The sequence below is a fragment of the Scardinius erythrophthalmus genome (genome assembly GCF_964197995.2).
Source record: "Scardinius erythrophthalmus genome assembly, chromosome: 16".
Taxonomy (NCBI): domain Eukaryota; kingdom Metazoa; phylum Chordata; class Actinopteri; order Cypriniformes; family Leuciscidae; genus Scardinius; species Scardinius erythrophthalmus.
In genome coordinates, this window is record NC_138236.1 from 11,539,641 (window position 1) to 11,565,766 (window position 26,126).

General features: G+C 36.3%; 1 protein-coding gene across 1 annotated transcript; it reads right to left on the minus strand.

The window, feature by feature from the left end:
• Window positions 1-3,769: 3,769 nt before the first annotated feature.
• Window positions 3,770-24,352, minus strand: LOC308704637 (mitogen-activated protein kinase kinase kinase 5). Its single transcript, XM_081389081.1, has 28 exons — window positions 23,850-24,352; window positions 23,623-23,762; window positions 22,999-23,186; window positions 22,728-22,896; window positions 22,152-22,258; window positions 21,876-22,046; window positions 21,031-21,143; window positions 20,433-20,592; window positions 20,030-20,180; window positions 19,565-19,669; window positions 19,271-19,320; window positions 14,947-15,042; window positions 14,441-14,531; window positions 12,950-13,083; window positions 11,872-11,999; window positions 10,840-10,976; window positions 10,613-10,718; window positions 10,359-10,516; window positions 9,812-10,007; window positions 8,985-9,147; window positions 8,693-8,861; window positions 8,375-8,557; window positions 8,134-8,239; window positions 7,775-8,018; window positions 7,192-7,310; window positions 6,632-6,720; window positions 6,444-6,520; window positions 3,770-5,799 (listed from the first exon to the last, which is right to left on the minus strand). Exons 1-28 carry the CDS (start codon window positions 24,178-24,180, stop codon window positions 5,703-5,705), a joined length of 3,978 nt encoding a protein of 1,325 aa, XP_081245207.1. The 5' UTR covers window positions 24,181-24,352; the 3' UTR covers window positions 3,770-5,702.
• Between the last annotated feature and the right edge of the window lie 1,774 nt (window positions 24,353-26,126).

A 26,126-nucleotide genomic window follows, 5' to 3' on the forward strand; every position in this document is an offset into this window, starting at 1 on the left:
AATAATAGATTATTGCTATTATGACATCCCTTCAATGATTCATTGAATTCTATAATGTAATTCAGACATTCTGTTATTTGATTTGTCTGTCATATTACTAATTAAATTATCAAAACACAATTTTCTGTTTGATTTAGTATTTTACATGCATTACACCCTCAGATCTTTAGCAAATGTTTAAATTGATTGGATATATTTTCATCCTGTACATTCTAAACTGTCCATATTTTACAATTTAGCAGTAAATGCACACTGTACTTAAGTGGGGCTTCTTCCCTCATCTTCCCCTATAGGTAAAAGAGCCATGCACACACAAACATGAACACGCAAAAGATGTTCATCCCCCACACCGCACCTCCAGACCCCTTTCCAAAGCCTTGCACTGCAGAAACCACCACAGCCCCCTTTTTTGCTCTTCTGCACCTTCATGTAGCCCCCACCCCGTTCTCCACCATCCAAAGATCCGCCCTTAGACCCTTTCATTACCATGACAAACATTGTACTTACCAGGAAGAAAAAGAGAGAATGAAAAAGGGACAGTGTGGGTGAATGACCCACTGTGACCCTATTGGGTCGGTTTAAAAGCTTAAATTACTCTTTAAAATGTCCTTCGCTGTTGAAATATAGCCTATTGGTACATTTAGAATGAAAACGTTTATAAAAAAGTATTTAGTTGTAGCCACCTAAAGTGGAGCTTTTATGCACTGCATGCAATAAATACAGCTGTGGATCCAAGCTAACCTGTTCCATACTTATATACTTACTGGGTTGCAAGCATATTCAAAACTTCCTGGATCTGATGATGGATGTGCACTCTTGAAAATAAATGTTCCAAAAAAAGTTTTTTTGCAGTGATGTCAGAGAGGAACTGTTTTGGGTTCCCTAAACCTTTCAGTGAACAGTTCTTAAAATATTTTATTAATTTTTTTTATGAAAGAACATAATAATCTAAAGAACTTTTTGTGGAATGGAAAGTTTCCATGGAACCATAGATGCCAATAAAGAAACTTTATTCTAAAGAGTGTGGCCTAGCGGCTAGTCTACATTCTCTGACAGCTGCCCATTATTAAAGGGGTTAATACAATGGGGAAATACTATTATATATAAATAATAACAAAAATGTTGCGATTATAATTAATTTATCTTTGGTTAGTACAAGCTGTGGGTGGATTTCCAAAAAGGAGCAGGAGCATCTGTAACCTTAACAATTGTTTAGTGTTTTAAGAACAATAGTCTTTATGATTATTATACTCAAAGCATGGCGAGACTTCATCAGTGAAGAAGAACAGTGGGCGAAAACCCAAAAGTGAACGATAGGGATCATCGGTTGTGTCCAAACAACACAGAACTACTGCAGCAAAAGTGGCAGAAAACATTAAATTCCACCTTGAAGACTTTGTTTCCACAAAAGCTGTTCACATTATTTTGTCCAACCCATGTAACTCCATCCCCCAACAATGTCCTTTTTTTTCTTTTCAGAATTCATCCCGTAATTCCATGTCATTAGAGTGTCTAACAGTGGCTCAAGGATTTTTTTATGGGTTCTATAAGGGTGTGAAGATTTTTTTTTAAGTGCATTATTAACTATTCTGCATGTATTGCATTTTATTTCATTTTCAATTTTACCTAAAGCATAAAGGTCCCATAGAAATATAATCATATATTTATTATGCATATACAGTCCCACCTACTGGCCGGAGCAGATAATGAGCTAGGATCATCACCAGGCTAAAGGATGAACAATGAGCAAGAATTAATATTAAAATCTATATTATTTGACGTTTAACGATCAGTCACCAAAGGAGCCACTCGCAAATTGCAGATTACAAGAGGACAATACGCCTTTTGTAATCTTCTGATGTGCCTGAAGTCCACGGTCTTTTGCTTCTTATTGACCCTTTTCACATTTCCGGGTTTCTCAGAAGCGGAAGTCATCATAGTAGGGTAAACTTCTATAGCGGTATTGCAGGATTTATGATGCTGGTGACCGGTCATCACAGTCTTTGAAATGGGTGCATAGCACTACATTTTGATGGCTGTTGATGAAGAGCTTAATTAATGAAAGTGACCGAGAATAAAAAAACTGAATAATCATTAGGAAATCCTTGGGGGGCTGTGACGGTGCTATGCAAATTTCTGCCCTGGCCTACACCACCACTGACCACAGGACAGTGTTAGAAAACTTGAGGCTGTAGAGAATTAATAAGACAGCTTTGAGATAATCTCATTGACAAAAAGGAACATCCTCCAGCAGACGATGAACAGAATGAAGTTTGTCCAAAAGCTCAATCCCTGAACGGAGTTCCCTGTTATTTCATATTTAATGGATTGCATGCACCAAGCCTTCACAAGGAGAGCGAATAATCAGGTCTGGACAGTAAAAGGAATGAGCTTAATAACATACATAAAAAAAAAATAAGGCAGGAAGGACGAGGAAATATATGGTCAGGAAGATCAAAACATATTTAGTTGGCCAAAACGTATCACAACCTGGCCAAAGCACTGTGACATCTGCTCCACCTGCTGCAAAGCTCCACTAGAGTCCTGAACTACAACCAGATTTCAAGGGCAAGCTATGCACTGCTAGCCATTACTCTTGCCAAGTCGTTAGAAAGCAGTTGACATCTACTCAATAAAAAACGACTAGCAAAACTGGACTAGCGTTGTTTACTGCAATGGGATTTAAATAAAATAGATAACAGTCTAATAACAAAAAAAAGGGTTAATATGGGTTCAAAATCATTTCAAAATATGGACTTCTTTCTGGCATACATATGCCAACAACTTCCCAATTTGTCATGCCCTGAACACATACAACATTTGTAGTTTTTTCCCCCTGATTTGCATTCTGGATGTCATGCTGCACTGTGTAGTGTGTAATCCACAAAAGATAAATGGGATACAAGAAACTTAATGAACATTGAGAAATTAAACTACTACACATTAAATATAACGATAACTCAGACAATGGCAAACGAAAAACTGAGAGATACTGAGGACTTATATACACAGTGAAGAAACTAAACAAGGAACAGGTGTGAAACTCAATGAGAAACCATAGCAACAAACAATGGACAGGGAACACAGGATAGCTAAATAGAACAGAACATGACCGTGACACTCGACGAGTCAATTGCTAGTTGCTGAAAGTCAGAGCCAGACTGCAGATTTTGGGCAGACGAAATTGACAGATTCCACAGAAAATCGGGTAGTGCATGATGGACACAGATTTGTTTAGCTTCAGAATATTGGGCCTTTTACGCGACAGTTTTCAACTAAAAACGGATGCGTTTTGGCCGTTCATTTACACAACGTTTTGACGGCCTGAAAACGTAAGCTTTTGAAATCTGGGTTTCAAAGTGCACGTTCTTGAAATCGATACCTCTATCGTCCCCATGCAAACAACAAAAACACGAATTTGTGCTGTCACACACATGCGTATTACGTGTTCAGTCTATAGGTACGCAGTGTTTCTTTACAAAGTGACATCTGCAACTACATGCCTGGCATGAATAAGTGTTTTTAGTCATTTTCGCAGATCCTTGTGAATGGGGATTGTTTTGACAACGTTGTCGTCTTTACGCGAAAAAAGCAAAGGAAAAACTTTTCCGTTTTTAGATCACATATTGTTTTAATTTTTCTTGCATCTGCTAGCAATGTTTCTGCATGAGTTTATTATGTTCGGAACGAAGTTCTGGCAGTGTGTGATCCTCAGTCATTTAGTGCCCAGTTTTAATCTGGAAGAAAAGACAAAAAGTGCACACATCCAGCAGGAAAAAAGCTCCATAAATAGACATTTTATTTATTGCATATTTTGGTGAGAACATTGTTCCTTTGTGATCAGTTTTAATCTAAAACCTTTTACAAAGTCGACAAGCATATGATGCCTAGAGTTTTAAAATCTGTTCAGACTTAAAAGTTGTCTAGTTATTCCAGCCTTTGCTGGAATAAAAAAAATGCAAGGTATGGCTCATTAAAGCTACAAGCTGCTGAATGACTACTGAAGCTGAGCCCACTGATTAGCTCATATCCTTTATTATGAACTGGGTGTTTAGGCACTTCTTGTTCTAGCTTGATCACAGCAAAAAAGTGGATCACAGACACATAAGAGTCAGGGAAAAAGAGAAATCTTCCCTGTGGTAAACAATGTGATCTTCAACCTGGAAGCAAGGGTCAGAGGATGATGTAATTGCTGTTACCAAGGCAACATCAACAGAAACACAAGGAAGCACAGCTGGAATTGTTAGATCAGCTTCAGTGCATGGCATCACTTCTTCCAAACAGGGCTGAGAACCACCCACCTTCCTAACACACATAGGCTAGACACTCACACTTTGTATTGCCAGGAAGGGTTGAGCCACATATCTGAGGAATGTGAATAATGACAGTGAAATTTCTCACTGGAAAATGATGTTACTGTTGCTTGTGTACAAGGTTGTTTAGGTCTGTACGCTCATAAAATTACATATTTAGATGTTCAAAAAGTATTAAAATACTCAACCTCTGCAGCAGCCTCTAAAGTATTTAAAATGTTACATGTACAATTAATACAACATATTTTGAGAAATGAAACTGACTGTCCAGATGCATTATGTGGATGCAAGCAAAACTGTAGTGTTTTGAAAGAAGCTAGATTGTCTATAAAAAAAAAAAAAACTGGCTTCATTAAAAATGCACCAAGAACAAAGTGAATTGCTAATGTGCTGACTCAGACGTTTAGCAAGTGTCAGTCATTCACTGTGTGCTTAGGTTTGCAACAACAACTGACTAATACATTTGGAAATCAAATGTATTGCGATGGGACATGCTACAATTCGTATAAAACTATTCATAGTTTTGTATTCATATTTATTCACTGTAACATTCACTAATTTTTTCCATGTAGCTTTTATTATCTCGTATGAATTGAAGGATTATTTGGAATACTTGTACTTTTAAAAATGTTTTTGTTGAACAAGAAAGAAATTTGGATCAGTTAGTTTCCTTTCACTTGTGCATCATAAAATAAAAGAAAGTACAAATAAAAAAAAAAACTTTACTTCTAAGATAAATGACAAAATTGTAGTTTTAGTTTTAATTGTAGTTAAAAAAACTACCTAACTAAAAAAAAAATCTAGTTTTACTGTCAGTATCGATTTCTTTTGTAAGTGTAGTTGTTAACATAGTATTTAGTATAAGAACACACAATTCATAAATACAAATACATATAATTTTTAGATTTATAAGATATTATATTTTAAGATTTTTTAGCACATATTAAATTGATGAAAATGCTGCTCTTTTGAAGTTTCTTTTCATCAAAAAATCCTGGAAAAAAAAATATATAATCACAATTTCCACAAAAATAAGCAGCACAACTGTTTCTTGAGCACCAAATCAGCATATTAGAGTGGTTTCTGAGGATCATGTGACAATGAAGACTTTAAATTGTAATAATATTTCACAATATTTCTGTTTTGCCTGTATTTTGTCATAAAAATGCAGCCTGGATGAGCACAGGGGCCTTCTTTTGAAGCATTAAAAGATCTCACGACACCAAACTCTTGAACAGTAGTGTATAATTTCTTTAAAACTATTTTCTTTCCTCTTGGTGTCAGGCACAGACAAAGTAATAGTGCACAAAAGGCACAGAGTCTATACACCGCAAACTCACTGAGCTCATAGTATCTAAAAGCTGGACAAGAGAGAGTCACTCATGTGTGTCAGAGAATGGTATCTTCACTGTCCTCTTTGACTGGACTGAGATGAGACTTCCTCTGCTTGGAGATGGCAGCCCACAAGCGACACAGCATCCCACCTCTGAGAAACAAATGCACAAAAACAGATTTACTTCAACACTGTTCAAAAGTTTGGATCAGTAATCTTTTTGAAAGAAATTAATACTTTTATTCAGCAGGGATGCATTAAATTGATCAAAAGTGACAATCAAGACATTTGTTATTACAAAATATTTCTATTTCAAATAAACGTTGTTCTTTTGAACTTTCAATTCATCAAAGAATTTAGAAAAAAGTGCCTCACTGCTTTCACAAAAATATTAAGCAGCACAACTGTTTTCAACAATGATAATAATAATAAGAAGAAATTGATATTGACATTGATAATAATTAGAATGATTTCCGAAGGATCATGTGACACTGAAGATTGCAGTAATGATGCTGAAGATTCAGCTTTGCCCATTTTAAAATAGAAAACAGTTATTATAAAATGTACTAATATTTCACAATATTACGATTTTTTTGTATTTTTGATTATATAAACGCAGCCTTGGTGAGCATAAAAGACTTCTTTAAACTAATTTTTTTTTAAATGTTTTTTTTAGAGTAAAATTGTACTCCTTTACAACATAAGACTTTTTTCATTAAATATAACATTTTAACTATATGTCTCTCCAACACCTTGCCACATTTTTCCTGTTTGCTATTGATGTCTAATGGACTTACTTGATGCCACAGTACTGCAGATCATCTCTGCAGGCGAGGTAGAGGAGACTGTCCAATGTAAACTCATGAAAAACAAGCTTAAAGAAAACAAACAACAAGCGATCACTATCAACTTCATATTTAAGCTAAATTTCACAATTAAAATCTATAAATATGAATAAGCAATCAAAGCTTGTGTTTCCACTCACTATTTCTATGGTTTTCTCATCCACTGGAACACCTCTTAACCAGCGCACCATAGCAGAATTGTGAGAATTATGGGATGAAGGTTTATTATCTGTTGGAAAGAATAAACAACACACATTGGCTGTATAAACTGATACTTATATGCATTCATTTGCACTTTTGTACAGTGATGTTACAGTCCTATACTATTACTGCAAAACTGGTCATTACAAAAAAGTCACTGTTTCGAAAACTCTTTTCTATTTCTATGTTTTCTATAGAAGTACATGTACCCCGAGGTTAAGCCATAAACTTGGGTTGGTTGAAATTGGGTAACAGTTGTAAGTGATTACAGGGCGTGTTCTTTATGAGTATCAAGAACTCCTCCTAAAACTAAAGACAAGTAGTGGCTTGTTGAGTAGATGTGAATACATGTGACATTGCTCCATGGCCACACCTTTTGACTGCCTCAGGCGACAACTTTGGAAGAACTCTCATTTGGAAGAAGCAGTTCACAAACAATTGTTCAGTGGTAAATACTGTGTTCAACTTCAGAATTAATAAGAGGAAAAACGTGAGCAACCTGTAGCCGCAGGCGCAGCTCTGACCTCCAGGGCGTTGATGTGCCTTTGTTTGGTATGAATGGAGTTCTTCAGAAGTTCCTGGAATTCTTTCTCCTTTTCATTCAGCTGAATCAGCAACCTGGAACATAGTGTGAACAATTCCCATCAGCAACAAATGAGTGTGGTTCAGTCATTGCGTAACTGTTCTCATTCACTGCCCTCTTGTGGCTAATTTGAAAAATAAATAAATCAATAAATGAATCAATAAATCACCACCATGACAGCTCTGATAATTGCTATAAATATATATATATATATAATATGCTGATTTGGTGCTCAAGAAACATTTCTTATTATCAATGTTGAAAATTGTCTGCTTAATACTTTTGTGGAAACCGTGATGCAATTTTTTTTTCAAGATTCTTTGCTAAATAAAATGGTTAAAAGAATGGCATTTATTTGAAATAGAAATCTAATATTTGGAATAACTTTTTTTATTAATTTTAGTTAACTATAATAACCCTGGTACATGTACATCATTTTATCCATTAAACACATTTTAAAAGTTTGAAGGGCAACAGAGAGAGATAAAGTTTTGGATACCTCATAGACTCAAAGCGAAGTTCTGATAGCTCCTTTGCGAGTGAAGAGTGACTGGAGATGATGTCACTGTGGAGATTGTTGCATTTTGTATGACGCTCTTCAGAATTCTGAGTGATGATATGCGATTCCTCTTTGTCCTTTGCGAGGGGAGTGTCAATTGGTTTAGAATCAGCCTCTGTGGGTTGCTCGGTTTCTTGAGAACTCTCCTCATTTTCAAACGATGACTGTAGCTGAAGCTTGAGCTCTAGAAAAGGGATTTTGATGGATTGCAATGAAGGTATGCCCATAACAGAAGATTTAGAGATGCAATAGAAGCACGTGGGGCCACTGTTGCATTTGAAATGGTGTCCTTTACATACCTGGTAGCATAACCGTGATAGTATCTTGTACAGCCTGCCTCAACAAGTTGTCCAAAGCAAACATCCAATGAGGTTTTATCTGCTGTTTCTTCAGAACCTTCTTGACCTACAAACATAAGAGTCACATCTGATGAAGAATAAGATCTTTTCTATACATGTTTTTCCATATATATATATATATATATATATATATATATATAGTTTAATTGAGATTAAAACAATTTGAAAGCAAAGAACATACTGCATCCTGGAAGCTAAAGAGCGCCGCCTGCAGGCTGCTGAGAGGCACAGAGGAGTTCAGCAGACTGGAGCGCAAAGTCAGGAGGCTGTTACTCAGGTGCCTTTTGTCTGGAGAGCGTATGTTTTCTCGGAGGCAGCAAATCAGTTCGCTGATGTGATCTGAGGTAATGCACGGCTGCTCCGTCTGCGAGATGGGAAAAAAACAGCAAGTGTCAGAATCATTCAGGCATTCAAGAAAGGGCATTTGAGAAAGGGAGCTGGTAGTGAGACAGAATTCCACATCAAGCATCTCAGGTGACACAGTAGTGTGGGAATGTACCTGCGGCAGTGTCTCCTGAATGTTTTGAACTACAAGGCTGATGTACTCAGTAAGGATCCTATGTAGCGTGTCCCTCCGTTCGCTGTCTTTTCTCAGCATGAACAAACCTAGATTCTCTCCAGAACAAGCTGGACTTGTGGTCATGTCTCCTTGAGGCTCATCTGGCACTCTACCGACAGCAAATGCATGCAAAATAAAGGCATTTTATTGAGTAATTTCAGAAGCTGGAAGTATGTTTCATATGATTTCAACATATAATTCCCAGAATCTGGGATCTGATGCATTGACTCACGTCAAAAAGCCACTGGAGCTGGGAGGACTTTCAGCCATGTCATTTCCTTTGAAGGCAGGAGTGGTCCTTCTCAGATCAAAAGAGCAGGACAATTCATTGTGTTCAGCATCTGTGTTCTCCACACGCAATGCAATGGGTACAGACATGCTCCTGTGAAAGTCTCCTACAATATAATGTCAAAATAAACTCATATCCAATTATTAACTTGCTATCAAATTACTTTGAAGTACAAGTCACTATTCATAAATGGGTGTTTCTGCAACTTTGGGCACTTTTATGTCCCAGGGGTTAATTTAGATTAAAAATTAAATATTTCAACCTTTATCTTTTTATTATATAAAATATCTTAATTCAACTGTCTTGGAAACTTTTATCATGCCTCCATTTTTCTAATGTTTTTCATAATAGTGGTCAATAGTGTAAATGACACTTTAGTAGAAAAAGAAAAAAAAGCTAAAAAAATAAATAAAAATAATTTAATTATAAAATAAATGAATAAATATGTAAATAAAGTATACACGCATATATATATATATATATGTATATATATATATATATAATATATAGTATAAATATATAAAATAAATCGATATTAATGGTAAAATAAATAACAATAAACAAGCAAACAAACAAACAATAAATACAAATTTCTCGTGTGATGCCTGTATAAAACATTAGTGGACAAATAAAAAAAGAGTGAGTCTGTTTATTTTCTAAAAGTGCACACACACAAAAGTGCCCAAATTTGAAGAAACACCCATTTAAAGCTGTTGGTTTTAAAGTGTTAACGATCACAAGAATTTATAAAAGTAATTCTACATGCTCACCGGCAGGTTCTTTCAGAGAGTTGTCGGACTGAGGCTTTGTCCTCTTCCTGGGATTGCCCTTCAGAAAGCTGTTCTTCAGGAGCTCTGAAGCTGTGGCTCTCTTGTCTGGGTTGGGTTCAAAGCAGCACACGATGAAGCCTTTAGCTTGCTCTGACATGCACTCTGGCACTGTGGGGTGAATCTTAAACATGCCCACCTGCAGGAGGACAATTACTCAGTAAACTGTTTTGAAGGAGAAATTCACATTTAGGCCCGAAACACACTCTTTACACCATCATAACACCGCCAGTCTTACATCATCAGTCTTTGCCACAAGGGGCGCTATACAAGAAATTAGAATAAACCATCTTCTGTTCTTCATGCATATGCACATGCATAGAGGCTTTTTTTCTGGCCTTACAGTGAATCTAATAAATATGCAATGAGGCATGAAGTCAATTGGGAATGTGAGAATGGAATGTAAATACACTTCACAGTTGATTTAACATGGTTATATAACATTAGTTTAAAATAACACTTGGATTCCTGCTTCAAAAACCTGTAGCACCTTAAACATGGCCGCTTGAGGACTTCCCAGCTCATAAAAAGGTGGTTTCCCAGTGGCCATTTCTATGATGGTGCAACCCAGAGACCAGATATCAGCCGGTTTGCCGTACCCACGAGGACCTTGGTCGATGATCTCTGGAGCCATGTACTGCAGAGTGCCTGTGGCCAAATAAATCAGGAGGAGTTTGAAAAGCAAACACACAAGAGTACATAATGTAACCTGAGAAGCATGCAAGTATGCACTAGGAGACTCACCTGTGAACGTCTCTGTACATGGGTTGATTCCTGCTAGTCTCTTAGAGGTGCCAAAATCTGATATCTTTAGCACACCGCTGTACGTATTTATCAAAACATTATCACCCTGGTGAGACAAAAAGTATGTAATGTAAAGTATGACAGGTGATGAAAAAAATGCAGCCGAAATGTTCATGTTGATGAACAGATAGCTTTAAAGCAATGGCAGCACTGAGATGTATTCATACCTTAATGTCTCTATGGACAATCTGATTATCATGGAGGTATTTCAGCCCTTCCAGAATCTGCTTGGTGTAGAAAACAACAGTCGCCTCATTATCTTTAAGAGGCCCCCACTTTGATCTTAAGAGAGAAGACAAACTTCCTGTAATGGAAGAAAAAACAAGTCAATACATGATGGTTAGTATTCAGGAACTGTGTAATCATACATTTTAAGATAACAGTCTGTATATCAATATGCACATATGAAAAGTCGATAAAATAGACCACAAAATGAAAAGAATCTTTTGAAAAAACATTGTAATCTTTGCATTTTATATTGATTTCATTCAATGCTCTTTTCACAACCATTTTAGCTTTTTAGTGGCTTAACATACACTACTGTTAAGCAAGTGTTTTACTTTGAAAGAAAGTAATACTTTTATTCAGCACAGATGCATTAAATTGATCAAAAGGGGCCAGTAAATACATACATTATTAAATGCTGTTCTATTGAACTTTCAATCCATTAAAAAATAATTCAAAAGATTAAGCAGCCCAACCGTTTTCAACACTGCCAATAATAGGAAAGGTTTCCTGAGCAGTATATTAGAATGTTTCCTAAAAGTAAGCATATTAGAATGATTTCTAAAGGATCAAATTCAGCTTTGTTATCACAGACTAACTGAACAGTTAAAAGTTTATACTGTATATATGCAGCCCCCCAAAAAAGTTGAATTATATAAGTTAATTATAAATATATTTTATATATTTATTCAAAATGCTCATCATAAAGGAAATGTAAGACCACACATATTAATAGACATGTTACGTCACTATGCCATAAATAACTCTTGAGATGAATTCTCTAAACTGGTCTGTGTTGTTTAGAAAAGCACATTACCATTACACTCCCAGCTTTAGATCTTGCCACATCACACACACAGCACACCCATTGTAAGAACCAAGGGTTTCTCAACAGACTTCACAAAAATCAACATTCCTCCATGTCATCAAAGAGGAAATCTTAATCAGAGAACAATGAGCAAAGTACGCCACACCTCCCGGAACCTCCTCCATGAAGATCTTGATGAAGCCATCCTCACTGACTGATCCCAAATACTGAACAATATTCCTGTGCTTCAGCCTCTTGTGTAGGGCAATCTCCTCGTGGAGCGGCTGAGAATAGCTAAGAGCCAGAACGAGAAAGACAAGAAAGACCAAGATGGAAGAGAAAAAGTAAATATTATTATGATGATGTAAGCTATACAGTTCTGACCACAAACAAAGGGTTTTAAAGGCATATTTGGTAAAACAGCTAAACACAAATCTTGGATCACGTGGAAAGGTCGACATCTGCAAACAGTCCATGTAAGGACAGTTTAAACAAGCATTAGTCCTGAGGACAAACATCACTGGGCCGTGGGGACCTCTGAACATGGTCAGAGATCAACAAGCAAGTGCTGGATTTTTGCAGAAGCAGATCAACAATGTACCATATATATGTATATGTATGTATGCATGTGTATATATATATTATATATATACGTGTGTGTGTGTGTGTGTGTGTGTGTGTGTGTGTGTGTGTGTGTGTGTGTGTGTGTGTGTGTGTGTGTATATACACACACAGACACACACACATACATATACACATATACACACATACATACATATACACATATACATACATACATGAAGAGTTCAGATGCAAAAGCCTCTAAATGCCATCTGAAATTTTCTTCTAGAATGATCATTTTTATACAGCTTGTTTATTTAAGTTCAGTAATTTCACTTAAATGGCAATTAATAGGTAATTTTCATTGCCATTTAAGTGAAATTACTGAACTTAAATATACGAGCTTCATAAAAATGATCATTCTAGAAGAAAATTTCAGATGGCACTGGCTTGAACTCTTCATATATATATATATATATATATATATATATATATATATATATATATATATATATATATATATATATATATATATATATATATATATATATATATATATATATATATATATATATATATATATGCCAAAAGTGGGCAGGTTTTAGGTGTTATGAAAGTATGTTTTACTATGTTGTTGGCATTTAACCAAAAAATATCAACGCAATTGAAAAATATGTTCATACGTGCTGTCTTTCTCTGGGATCTCTTTGATTGCGATGCGCACATGATTGCTGAGGTCCCGTCCAGCGTACACCACTCCATAGGTTCCTTTCCCCAGCACCACCTTGTCTTTATTCTCATTTATCTCATAAATGTACTGAAAGAGAAATAGTACCATAATGGAGTCATGTGGACCAACTTCACCCAATGGGTGAAGACCAGTGATGCATATATACATATATCCCAAAATATATATAGATTTATCACTAATATGGATTTCTCGTTAAAAGTTACTCCAATTATTTTTTTAAGGAAATTAATACTTTTATGTGGCACGGATGCATTAAAATGATCAAAAGTGATAAAGACATTTATAATGTTAAAAAAAATTTATATTTTTTAAAAATGCTGTTCTTTTGAAGTTTATATTCATCAAAGGAGCCATAGAAATGTATCACTTTCCACAAAAATATTAAATAGCATTAAATAACTGTTTTCAACATTGATAATAATAAGAAATGTTTATTGAGCACCAAATCAGCATATTAGAATGATTTCTGAATGATCATGTGACACTGAAGACTGACGTAATAGGTGCTGAAAATATATAATAATATTATAATATATAATTATAATAATATTTCACAATATTACTGTTTTACTGTCATTTTGATCAAACAAAAGCAGCCTTGTTGAGCACAAGAGACTTCTTTCAAAAAATGTTTTTTTTTTTTAATTCAAACCTACCTCAAGCTTTTGAACAGTGATGGCAAAATTGAGCTTTTGAAGCATTATGAGATGAGCTGTTCTGTGAAGTATTTGACATTTAAAAGAACACTGTATTCCCAATGCTTTTTTTTTTTAAACGCAAAACTGAGTTTGGTAAGAAGCAGCATTACATTTCACATCTAACTGCTAAATTCAACAAGCACTAAACTGGCAGTAAAGACACATGACAGCAGAAAGTACGTTTAAATGTGCAGCAAAGATAGTTAAAGAGGAAGTCAACAGGCTGACAACACAATTGCATTATGGTACTGGTAATAGTGGTACCATATTCCCAGTATGCAACGGGAAACTGCATTTGGAATGATACACAATGAAGAGAACTATTTGGCCATAAATGTCAACTTAACTCTTTCATGATGATTAACTTTTCATAAAAAAAACATAAAACCATTACAGCCAAGTCAAGACATCTGTTCAAGGCAGTAACACTACATATCCTGACAGGCAGAGTCCAAGCCAAAAGAAATGTATAACCTTAATGGTTCATCAAAACTAAACCAACCTGAAAAACATCTCAGGTTATTCTACACAAAAAATATAAACCTATTCTACCTGAAAACATTAGTCTGCATCAACAAAAGTCATTTTTATGGCTTGTGTATCAAGAATAAGGTAGAAATAGCTGCTTAATGAACCAAGTGCACATTTTCATTCATGCTGAACATGATTACTGGGCCTGAACAAACAATGAGAGGTTATATGCAATTCATTGTGATTTCTCTCACCTCTAGAACTCCTTCTCCTCCCCTGATTGAACTGGAATCTTCCACGGGACTTTCTGTTTGATGCAATAGAGAGTTCACCAAATCACAGAACCTGAAAAACAACACACAGGTTATAGGGTTTGAGAATATGTTCAATGGAAAAAATCTTTAATTGTGACACATTTCTTCATGATGTTCAAACATGCACATACACTTGATCATTTAGCCATTACGTAATGTTTTCATTGGAAGAATGAGAATAACTTAAGATAAGGTCAAATGTGACTTCCTGAACATGATACAACAGAAGGGTAAGTAAATATGGCATGCATTTCAAAGGCTCAGTGAATAGTGCCTGGAGCAAGTATGAATTTAACAGTAAATAGCAAATTATTCTTAAAACTAATTTACATAACCTATTCTTTTAGGAGCTCATTCTCTGCCAAAAACACTCATGACATTGGAGCTCTTCCCTCATGATGTCCTTGGCAACATGTTTGAGAGATGCGTCAGCAAGCAGATCTCACCCTTTACAATGAAGATCACTGGGAAAGTACAACTGGAAGTCATCTGAATTGTACAGGACATACAGGAAGCAGCTCCGTTCGTCGAACTTGGAGATGCTGCACGAGTGGAATAACAAGAGATTTTCAATACAAATGAACATGAGCATTCTCAATCCAATCCAACATGCCAGAAAAATAAAACATCAAAGAAAATGGGACAAGCTCTTTTACACTGGTTTGTATTCCTAAAACTCCACGCGCTCCCTTGGGAATTTAAAAGAGAACTCTGGTCAATTTTAACATTGAGCTCATTTTTTTGTAAATTTGGAGTGCTGTCAATACAGAGAACAATGACAAAAATCGGTGTTGCCTACACCATGTTATCCTCTTTTTAAAATTTGCACCCTGTTGACTTCAATGGGGCAAGTACTAAACCTGCTTTTAGCCTCTTAACATCCTTGATGTGTCATTACAAGTGCACAGCTAATGTGAGTGATTCCTTCAGAGAGAACACGGTGAATCTGACTGCAGTAGATGTGAAAGATATGAATAAAAATGATGTTATTTCAGCCAGCGCACATACCTGTATTTTCTTCCTGTTTTCGGTTGAAGTCCATAGTAATCGATTGTCAAGTTCACACGCGTGATCATAGGTAACTAAACCTATGCGGATGAACTCGACAATCGATTACTATGGACTTCGACCGAAAACAGGATGTAAATACAGGTATGTGCGCTGGCTGAAATAACATCATTTTTATTCATATCTTTCACATCTACTGCAGTCAGATTCACCGTGTTCACTCTGAAGGAATCACTCACATGACCTGTGCACTTGTAATGACACATCAAGGATGTTAAGAGGCTAAAAGCAGGTTTAAAACTTGCCCCATTGAAGTCAACAGGGTGCAAATTTTAAAAAGAGGATAACACGATGTGGGCAACAGCGATTTTTGTCGATGTTCTCTGTATTGACAGCACTCCAAATTTACAAAAAAATGAGCTTAATGTTAAAATTGACCGGAGTTCTCCTTTAAAGCCTAATACTTAGAATGTTTTTAGAATGGCTGATTTTAAAATTAAAGTAAAATATAGTGTTTTTGTGGTGCACAGTTATTTTGTTCTATTACATGAATGAGACACATTTAATGCTTAAAATGTTAATATTACAACAACGTGAATCTGACAACTACTGTAGTCTTGTAGCACACAACAGCTTCAAAATTAAAAGTATTAGGTTAAAGTGTGTAATTTGTGTTATAAAATGAAACGTTAAAAATTCTCTTCAAATAATGTCAACCACTTATTTTACTGAATACTTTTTTAGTACATATTTTAGACGAATAAAAATCCACAGGAAAATTCCACAGGCAGTAAAACAGCTCTTTGCAACTCATAAACAATTTAATGACAAATATAACACATTCCTGTTAGAATCTGTTTGGAAATACTAATTCTAACAGGAATAGAGATCCCACTAAGAGACTATGTATCCATAACTAAAATTATTTTTTTAGCGCAATTTTCCACCGGACAAATTGCGATTGTTAACTCATGATTTCTGTTCTGTGTGCACCAATCTTGCACTTCTATCTACTCCTCAACGAGACCACCTAGAGACTTCGGGTTTTCGGCATTATGTTAAAGAGCAACTTGCAGGTAAAAAAAAAATCTAAATGAATATATAACCGTGTATGAAAATACCATATGAAAAGATAATGCAGGATTTAAAATGTTTTAAAACGACATAATGACACCAATTTAGTAGATAAAGTGAGCGTTTCTTTGACTGCTCGTACAAGCCGCTTTTTTTTCAACATCGCGTCATTTTACGTCACACGAGGGAGACGTGTGCTGTGCTCTGCCGCAGCTCAGTGCAGAGTAGGTTGGTATTCAGTAAGGCCGGTGACACACTGGATGCGTGGCGTGAGCGTGGCGTTTCTGTTGCGTGTCAGCTGCGTGGCGGCTGCATCGCGTTTTCCATGTCTTTGCACACCAGAAGCGTGTCTGACGCGGCGCTGCTGCTGCTAGGTGACATATTGGTGACATGGGGAGAGAGTTGTGGAAGGCCTATACTTCATGTTAAACATAAATATATAGCAGCTAAGACAACGTCGGCAGTGTTGACGGCAATATAGACTATAGATTATTTCGTTCTGTATTGACAGGTGCAGTATTTGAAAATCGATAATATTTTTTTAAATTGCATTTATATTTGCATTTATGTCAAACCCTAGACACTTTCAAACATCAAAATGACATTTATTAATATGTATTCGTGTCAAAATGTCATATAAACATCTTTTCCTATTCAATTTTGCCTGGAAACGCTTCCAAGACGCTTGCGTGTCGCGTGAAAAATAGGCGTCGGTTCTATTTCTAGTAGGCACGCGTTTTCCGCGCGGCTCGAGCCGCGCCTGAGACGCGCGTGTCACGCACGCAGTGTGCAAGCTCTAACCTGTTAACATGGGAGCCGAAATAAAAACGGACACGCCACGCAGCTGAGACGCTCACGCCACGCATCCAGTGTGTCACCGGCCTAAGAGCGGTCGTGAGACAGTGTGTTTTCAGTAGTTTTTGTATTTCAATTTATCATCGTCATGGTAAATGTATGTGTTTGTGGAGCTTGCAAAAACTCCAGCCTGTCAGGACATCGAGTCCACCGGTTTCCTAACAGGAAAAAGGACGGTGCTATCTTTTGTGCCTGGGTGCGGGTTGTGCAGGTGAAGAGACGGGATTTCTCTTCCGCGTCGGCTTCGGAAAACGCGGTCGTGTGTAGCGTTCACTTCAGATCGGATGATTATCGTCCCGGCGATATGAAGGAGTTCAACATGGGATACCGAAGTAAGAACCGGGTGAGACTCAGAGCTAGTGCGGTTCCTTCAGTGTACGCATCTTCGGGTTCTCCCGCTGGATGTAGGCGCGAGCACAACATCAACTGGCAAACGCAATGTAAGCGGAACGAAACTGAGCTAACAGTTACTCGTTATTGTGTTTGTGTGGACCGTTTATCAGTTTGGACCAGTGCAGCGCGAGCCTGATCAAGCAACACTAGCCTAACTGCGAGGTAAATAAAGAGTTCGCCACTGAAGTAATAACATCGCTGCGAGATCTAGTGAGAAATATTCACATTTCTCCGTTATTAACGAATCAAACAGCGCTGACGTGAAAACCAGGAATAAACATTGTGCAATGAATGAACGAACTATCCAGTGTCCACAGATCAGCAACATTCACCATGGCTTTACTGTAGTAACACTAACTGCAACCATGGAAGTTTGGCATTTTCCACTAAGGCCCAGTATGCATCCACCTCCCTGCAACACTGACTTTCCTCAGCTGTAAACATTGCCTCGCATTTCCCACACAAGCACCTATGGAACAAAAAATGTATCATGAATAAATATCTCTCTGTCTCTCCATGAGAAACTGCTAAGTTATATCACGTAACGTTAGTCTGGGCGGATATTAATGAGCATGACAAACGCCTGATCAAAGCTTAGTTTCTGTTATTGTAAGTTCCAATATGTTCTGTCTAACATTAATCCTGGCCTGTCCCTGCTCTCTTGGCAGCCTAGCAGGCTCATAATTGTATGGCTGTGGTCCGTAAACAATTTCCTCAGCGTCCGAAATGTCATTGCAATCCATATTTCCCTGTTGTGTGAATCGACCGCTCTCCCTCGTGCTACGTCACGACTCTCGCCCGTCACGCCCATTTTCAGATGCGGAAGTAAAATTTTCTCACAAAAACGACTCCAGAAGCCACTGTAGCATATTTATAATTTTTTTTTAAAGAAAATCTAGTTCCTACATTATTTTTCTATTCATTGACTTGTTGGGTATTCTAACCTGCAAGTTGCTCTTTAAAGGAAGGTCTAATCTCGGGAACGCACAAAAAAAATCCAGGAAAAGATTTACTATCTCTTAGTGTTGTGATCCCATGACGTGAGAAAATTGCGCTAAAACACTCACCGAGTTTTTATTACTTGTTTAAATATGGGTCGATCTGACCTTAATTATCAATAATATCCATTTTCATCTGTTTTACAACCTGAGCTCAAAACAAGATGTCCGCTGCCCTAAGGGCTGGAAATAGGAACAAAACGAGTAAGAAAAAGAACTGAAAGAGACATTGACATGTAGCTTAAAAAGCTGGAAAGAGGATAACAGGCATCAACTAGGCCATGCAACAAGGAAGTTTTAAAAAAAAGACCTATTCAGAGAAAAATCGCTGGGCTGTGGCCAAAACAGAGCAGCCCTAGTGGGACCATAAACTGCTGCAAGCTTGGAAATGGAAAACAGAAAAAAAAGTGGAAATTGCAGTATTCTCATAAGCGCACAGTACCTTACTCCACGAATAGCAGATGCTGGGAAAGTCCACTCATGAAGACCTTTCTGGGAAAGCCAAATAAAGCACATTACACTCCCGCAGACATGTAGAAAAGGTTGAATTTTACTGCATAAAGCAGCTCAAGTTCACACCATCTTCTGTCATGTTAAATGATGCCTATCTTTCACGTAAATTATTTAATAAGATTGAAACTCAACTATGTGACAACACAATGCAATGTAACTGCACCCTGCACAATTAGGCTACTCCTAAATGCCATGAAAAGCGCCAAGAGTCAAGGGTGTTTACCTCGAGTGGAGTGACGTGTCTCAGCTGCACCGTACGGCTGTCATCTTCCTCACTTATGCTTATTATACTAGGTTGAAACACTTTAGTGGGCTCCAGAATCAGAACCTAAAAAAGATAAGATATTTTGGGTCTGCTTATATGCTCCACCTTTTTGGCTTTCCTTTAAGTAAAGCAGGCTGATTTGGTAAAGGTCCCAATACACTTCAAGCGAAATCGAAGAACGAACTGGTGTGACATCATTTCGAACAAAATCAGGCCAAAACGAAGCTTGTTTGCACAGCACATATTTACACATTCATCCAACTGCTGCTCTCTGCAGCGTGGGCAGCGTTGGGATGCTTGCTAACAGTATACCACTGGTCACGTATTTCAAACTTCTTTTTATTTCGAACTACATCGCTGTGAGTATATTGGAGCCTTAAGGTTGTCCTGTCCTACTGTTGAGGAGAAAAGAAGTGGTCTTACCGGGCAGCGTGCTGTGGAAACTGTAGGCTTGCACGCCTGCACCATCAACTCCATCCAAAAGTCCACAGCTTCCTGTTTAGGATGATTCGCTTCTTTGGGTTTGGCAAATTGCTTGTATAGTATATACGTCTCCATAATGGATGCAACATACCTGATTTGAAGGAGAAATCACCTTGCAGTAAATAATACATGTCTTATTCAGGGTTGTAAATGTTAATTTAGTGTGATTACTTCAACACGATAATGGAATTATTCATGACCCTGTCCAATTCAAACTTGAAGTACTTTAATTTTTAAAAACTGACAGGCCTAAATTTATTTTAATGAGGGTCACTACAGTTCTGAAAATAAAACTTAGTTTTTTAAAAAAAAACATAGATAATTAATCATTTCCTTGGCTCACCACATTGGCGCTTTGATCCTGTAGAGTTTCTCAGAAGCTTCTATGACTTTCTTGTGCTCGTTGGCCAAGATTCCAGCCCCCAGATAAAAACCAACATCCCAGTAGTCCTGCATCTTCTCAAGAGAGCCCTTCCTGCCCAGCAGGCTACTGAGTGTGACACCTGCACAACAGGCACAAAGAACACCACAAACCAAAACTCAATAAATACCTTATAATAAATAAAAACTCTGGGCTATAGCATGATCAATCTCAACTTCAGTGTATGTATGAAAAGCATGAGACAGGGCAGCATGTCAAAAGTGTGAAAATAAGGCAACACCTGTTTAACAACTCAAACTGTTATTTTCTCACATTCTATATACTCATACTTTGTGTTCATGCATTCATGTTCAAAGCCTGAAGCATTTAGATCATAAAAGTAGGCCACTGAGTATCAGTTTCTATACAGTTTCTATAGTTTCTACCCTGCTAAAGAGAAAATACCATGCAATAGCCAACAAAGCACTACATGATATGTAGACCGAACCATGACCCATCTCACTGTTTAAAGTGCACACAACCAGAGCAGTGAAGCTAAATAAAGGACACATAAACACACCGATTTTCCGCAGTTCAATAGAGGTGTCGAATTCATGCCCAGCAGCCATCAGGAGCACAACATTATTGATTCCAGAGTGCAAAGAGGGTTCAGTCTCAAAGGCCTTGCCGTACCTGCAGGACAAACATAGAGGTAGAAACACAAGACACCATTACTGTAAAATGAATATTAGAGAAATTAGCATTAAAACAAATACCTGAACATAGCTGATTGGATCACTGGTTAATGATTAATGATTGGATCACTGTTTGAGCCACATAAATAAATAAAAATATTAATTAGTATTTTATCCCATTTTTAGTAAATAAATAAATAAATAAATAAAACATTATTTAATCCAGACAAATTTACCTGAGAAGCAAAATTGAATTAGATATATTTTTTTCCCCAGGGAATATATCTTGAATTAATTAATTTTTCATACCCCATTGCAATTTTTTTCTAGTCTGAAGCATAAATCTACAAACATTTATGTTATGCTTAAAACAAGATTTTTTTTTTAATTAAATTCATTTGCCAATGGATAGGAAAATAATTAATTATTTGAAAACAGGACATATATATACATATATATGTATATTCTCAGATATTCTCAATAAATGCATCTTTTCTTGTTTTAAAGTTGTTTACGGTACATATTTTTTATGTAAAGCAGGACAAAATTACTGAACAATACAATGGAAGGATGTGCAGACCACTGGACTTATATTAACTTATATTTGTATTATTTAAGATCAGATGTTCTCTTACCACAGCACATTATAGATATAAATGTGTGAAATAGATTTAGCGGTCAACAGCCTTGTGATGCTCTGTCGATCGAGAAGATAAAGGCCGGGACTCACCAGTAACATGCTCGATCTCTGCTGTATGTGTCTTTGAAGCCTGAACTCAGGAACATGTCCTTGTAGACGCGCCCGCACAGGCAGTACACGTCTGAGGCCACGGTGTTCCCTGACTCCACAATGGGCAAAATCAGCTTTAAAGCCTTGTCACGATCACCAGGGTGATTCCTCCTTTAAACACATTTCAAAATGTTTTGTAGGGAATAAAATGAATGTTTACTCCAATAAATTGATGTTTTTGTGTAATGTATTATTAAAAACAAAAACAAAGCTCACCTGTTCAATGCAAAAATATACTGAAACTTAATGTTCTGATGTGATATCACCATGCACATGGGCAAATTATTCAAGGTCTCCAACAGATTTATGATGGAGTCGTAGTCCTTGAATCACATGGAGAAAGAGGAGTTCAGTTTCAATAAATTATTCACATGGCACTTCTTATATTTCACAACCATTGTCAAATATTATTGCTTGTTCCTCTGGGTAGAAAAAAAATATATTTTTTTTCGTACAATAAAATAAAAAAAAACGCATGTAGCATGAAAATCTTAAAGAACAGGAAGCAATAATTTACTACATGATTTATTACATCAAAGCCGGTGAGATCTCTTTTCTATGTCTCATTAATAATTAAAAAGATTCAGGTGAGTATCACAGCAACAATCAAAACATTCACACAAAAAATTGCTGATAGAATCATGCATTCAACTGCAAATATTGAAGAAATACACATTATAGGGAAAAAGTATGATACAAGTACTTATTTGTTGAAAACCCATTTCTATGCATGAGTATCATTCATATTCGTGTTTGTAACTGAAAGCTTGGCGTTGTACACATGTAACTCACCGGGATGTCTCTGTAAGACAGCAGGAGGCTCATAACAACATCTGGACTCAGAAGCTCCACCGAGTCCAGACGCTTCTGGATCCGGCCCAGCTCCTGACTCAGCGCCGCTCCGGAGAAGTGCTCTCGAGCCAAACGGATCTCCCTGCGGATTGCCTCGTGGAGGTATTCGCTACAAGGCGAGAATGTATTAAGATTTTATTCAGACAATATAAAAATAACTTTTAGCAATTGACATCCAGGGAAAAGAAAATGCACAAAATTACTTTCCTACCTTGAATGAATGTGAACACCTTCCAGCAACTTGACCAGTCGATCCACCAAAGGGGTCAGCAGGGATTCAAATTTAAAGCTGGAATGAAGGAAATCTTTGATCCCTCTCATCAGTGTGGCATCACAGGCAAATACTTTACCCTGCGGTGACACCATGTAGGGGATAAAAGTATAGCTCCCACATTGTTCCTAGAATGAAGAATAAGGAAGACCAAACAAATGCATCATTAAATAGGACCGGGACTAGTTGTCAAAAGGACGGTCAGTGAGTTTCTATAAGGTTCAGAGAAAAAGTCAAATTATACAAATGCTTGTTTTAGATAGGTTTTTGGGAAATAAAAAACTTAAATTACATTAATTTTAGTGAATTCTACAATCCTCATATAGTATCTAGAATATCAATATCATCATATTTTGGAATATCTGTTGGTAAACAAGTGCGCACAATACATTCAGTCAACTATTTAATGAAGATTTAGCCTAACTAAAAGGTCGAACTGTATTTTCAGAGAAACTGACTTTCAAAAATACAGAAATATTCAATGGAATAAAAAATATTCATGCTGACTTTCGAAAACAACCTTGCACTTTGCAAATCTGAAGGACATGTTATTGTGGGTCTCACCTTAACAACTTGAAGATTCTCCTCTTGTTTGTTACAGTACAGGATGACATTATTGGTCATACTGAAACTCTCTCTGACACCCAGGTGATAAAACAGAGACGGCTGGCAGATAGAGTTATTCATCTCCACCACGACAACATCTAAAACACAGAGTTAAAAACAACCGCTTACACGTGCACTTTGGAAATATTCCTTAAAATCCCAGTTATGTACGTGCCACAACTTGCCTGCGTTGTAAAAAGTGTCCAGGATTTCAGTCGTTCCCAACGCAATGCGCTCAAAAGAAACGCTCTTCAGCACAGCGTGCGCTTCCTCGCAGGCTTCTGTTAGACATGTATGTGAAAGATTCTCCTCAGTTTGAGGCAAAGAGCCGTCCCCAACGGCGATATACACCACGTTTAAAGCCCTGGTTCGACTCCGCGGGGATATTATGCCTTTACACCCGCCGCCTACTTCGAGAGCCAAAGTATCCTGCCATAAACTTCCAGCTGAAACTCGCACGGGATCCTTTCTCTTGGTCTCGCGCAGGCTCATGCGTCTGCGTTCAGTCGTATACATGGTGTATCTCGAAAGCAGTGCCTAGCTAATAATGAAAACCATCCTGTGTTCGCGTCCTCGACATGCCTTCACTATGGCGTACAAGTATTCCTGTAGTTTTTCAGGTAAGACTCTGAGGAGGATCTTTTAGACGCGCCCTCCTTCTGCGCCACGCCCTCCTCGTGTCACGCTCAGTCCACAGCTGTGCGACCTCGCCTACAAGTACAACCGCTGCTTGCTCAATAACGATTTGCCTGTCTTTGTTTTATGCAAAATTGTTCTATTACAAAAACATTTTCAACTAATAGAATACATATATTATTTATATTGATTACATATAAAAAAAATATAATGTATATAAATAATTAATTGAGTATATGTTCAATCAATGTTTAATATATTACATTATTTATTAATATATTTTATTATTAATATCATATAGTAATTTTATATGCCAAAAGTAGGCATGTTTTAAGTGATGTTTACAGTGTTTTACTACATTGTTAAGTAACATACACCAAATTCAAACTTACACATATTTTTCACAAGTGTCTACTATATATAACATTGTTAAGACACATACTTAAAATAGGTACAGCTTAAATGTAAATGGCTCACAATTAAATTATTTTGATTAATCTGTTTCTTCACATGTCTCATAGTAAACATCACATCTCCTTGGTATCTAAATAACCTTTGAAAAAACTCTGGTATAGAGGCATAAATGTTGTAAATGACTCAACAACTGTAAGGCAGTCATCATTTTTGAAACATGGATATATATTATTTTTTACACAATATCATGTAAATGGTTGTTTATTACACTCTTTAGTTAGATCATCATAGTTTAAATAATTTTCAGTTTAAAATTAAACACCTAGGTCTGGAAACCATTACCATTAAAATGAACCATAAAATAAAATGTGACTTCCGAGACAAACGAAAATGTTCACAATCCTGCATTCTTCTTACATAAACCAAAAAAAGTGATACAAATAAAAAAATCTGTTGTCTTCATCTCATAACAGTGAAAGTGACGTGATGTGAAGGCCAAGAAGGCCTTCAGGAAGAATTTTTTTTTTTTTTTTTTTTTTTTTTACAAGCACTCTGTTGCACACATATTGTGGAGGGACTTAATATTTAATTAAATACATAATTGATCTTTTTCACAGACTGTGACGTTTTAATGGTCATCAGCATCACAAATCCTGTAAAGTTTTTTACAATGTTTTTATGTATGTACATTTACACTATATATATATATATATATATATATATATATATATATATATATATATGAAGAGTTCAGATGCAAAAGCCTCTATCTGAAATTTTCTTCTAGAATGATCAATTTTATCAAGCTTGTATATTTAAATTCAGTAATTTCACTTAAATGGCAATGAAAATGACCTATTTTCATTGTCATTTAAGTGAAATTACTGAACTTAAATATATGAGCTTGATAAAAATGATCATTCTAGAAGAAAATTTCAGATGGCACTTAGAGGCTTTTGCTGAACTCTTCATATATATATATGTATATACTACATATATATATATCATATATATATATATATATATATATATATATATATATATATATATATATATATATATATATATATATATATATATACTACATATAACACTATACTTAGTAGTATATTACCTTTCCATCAAATTACAAAAAATAGTTAACGCTCCTGTGAGGATGTTTCTTATACAGCGGCTGTGGGAGTGACAATAAAATTAACATCTTTCTCTCTTCTGACTGCCATTATCAATATCTCTTTTTTTCTTTTTTGAAAGTTGTGACACTGTCAGTGGAGCTTTTCTTTTGCTATTTGAGCAAATGGGAACACAAAATTATATTTAATTTCTCAATAACCGCTATAGAAGTTTACCCAACTATGACGAAATCCGCTTCTGAGATAAATAAATAAATAGGCTAAATGTGAAATGAAAAA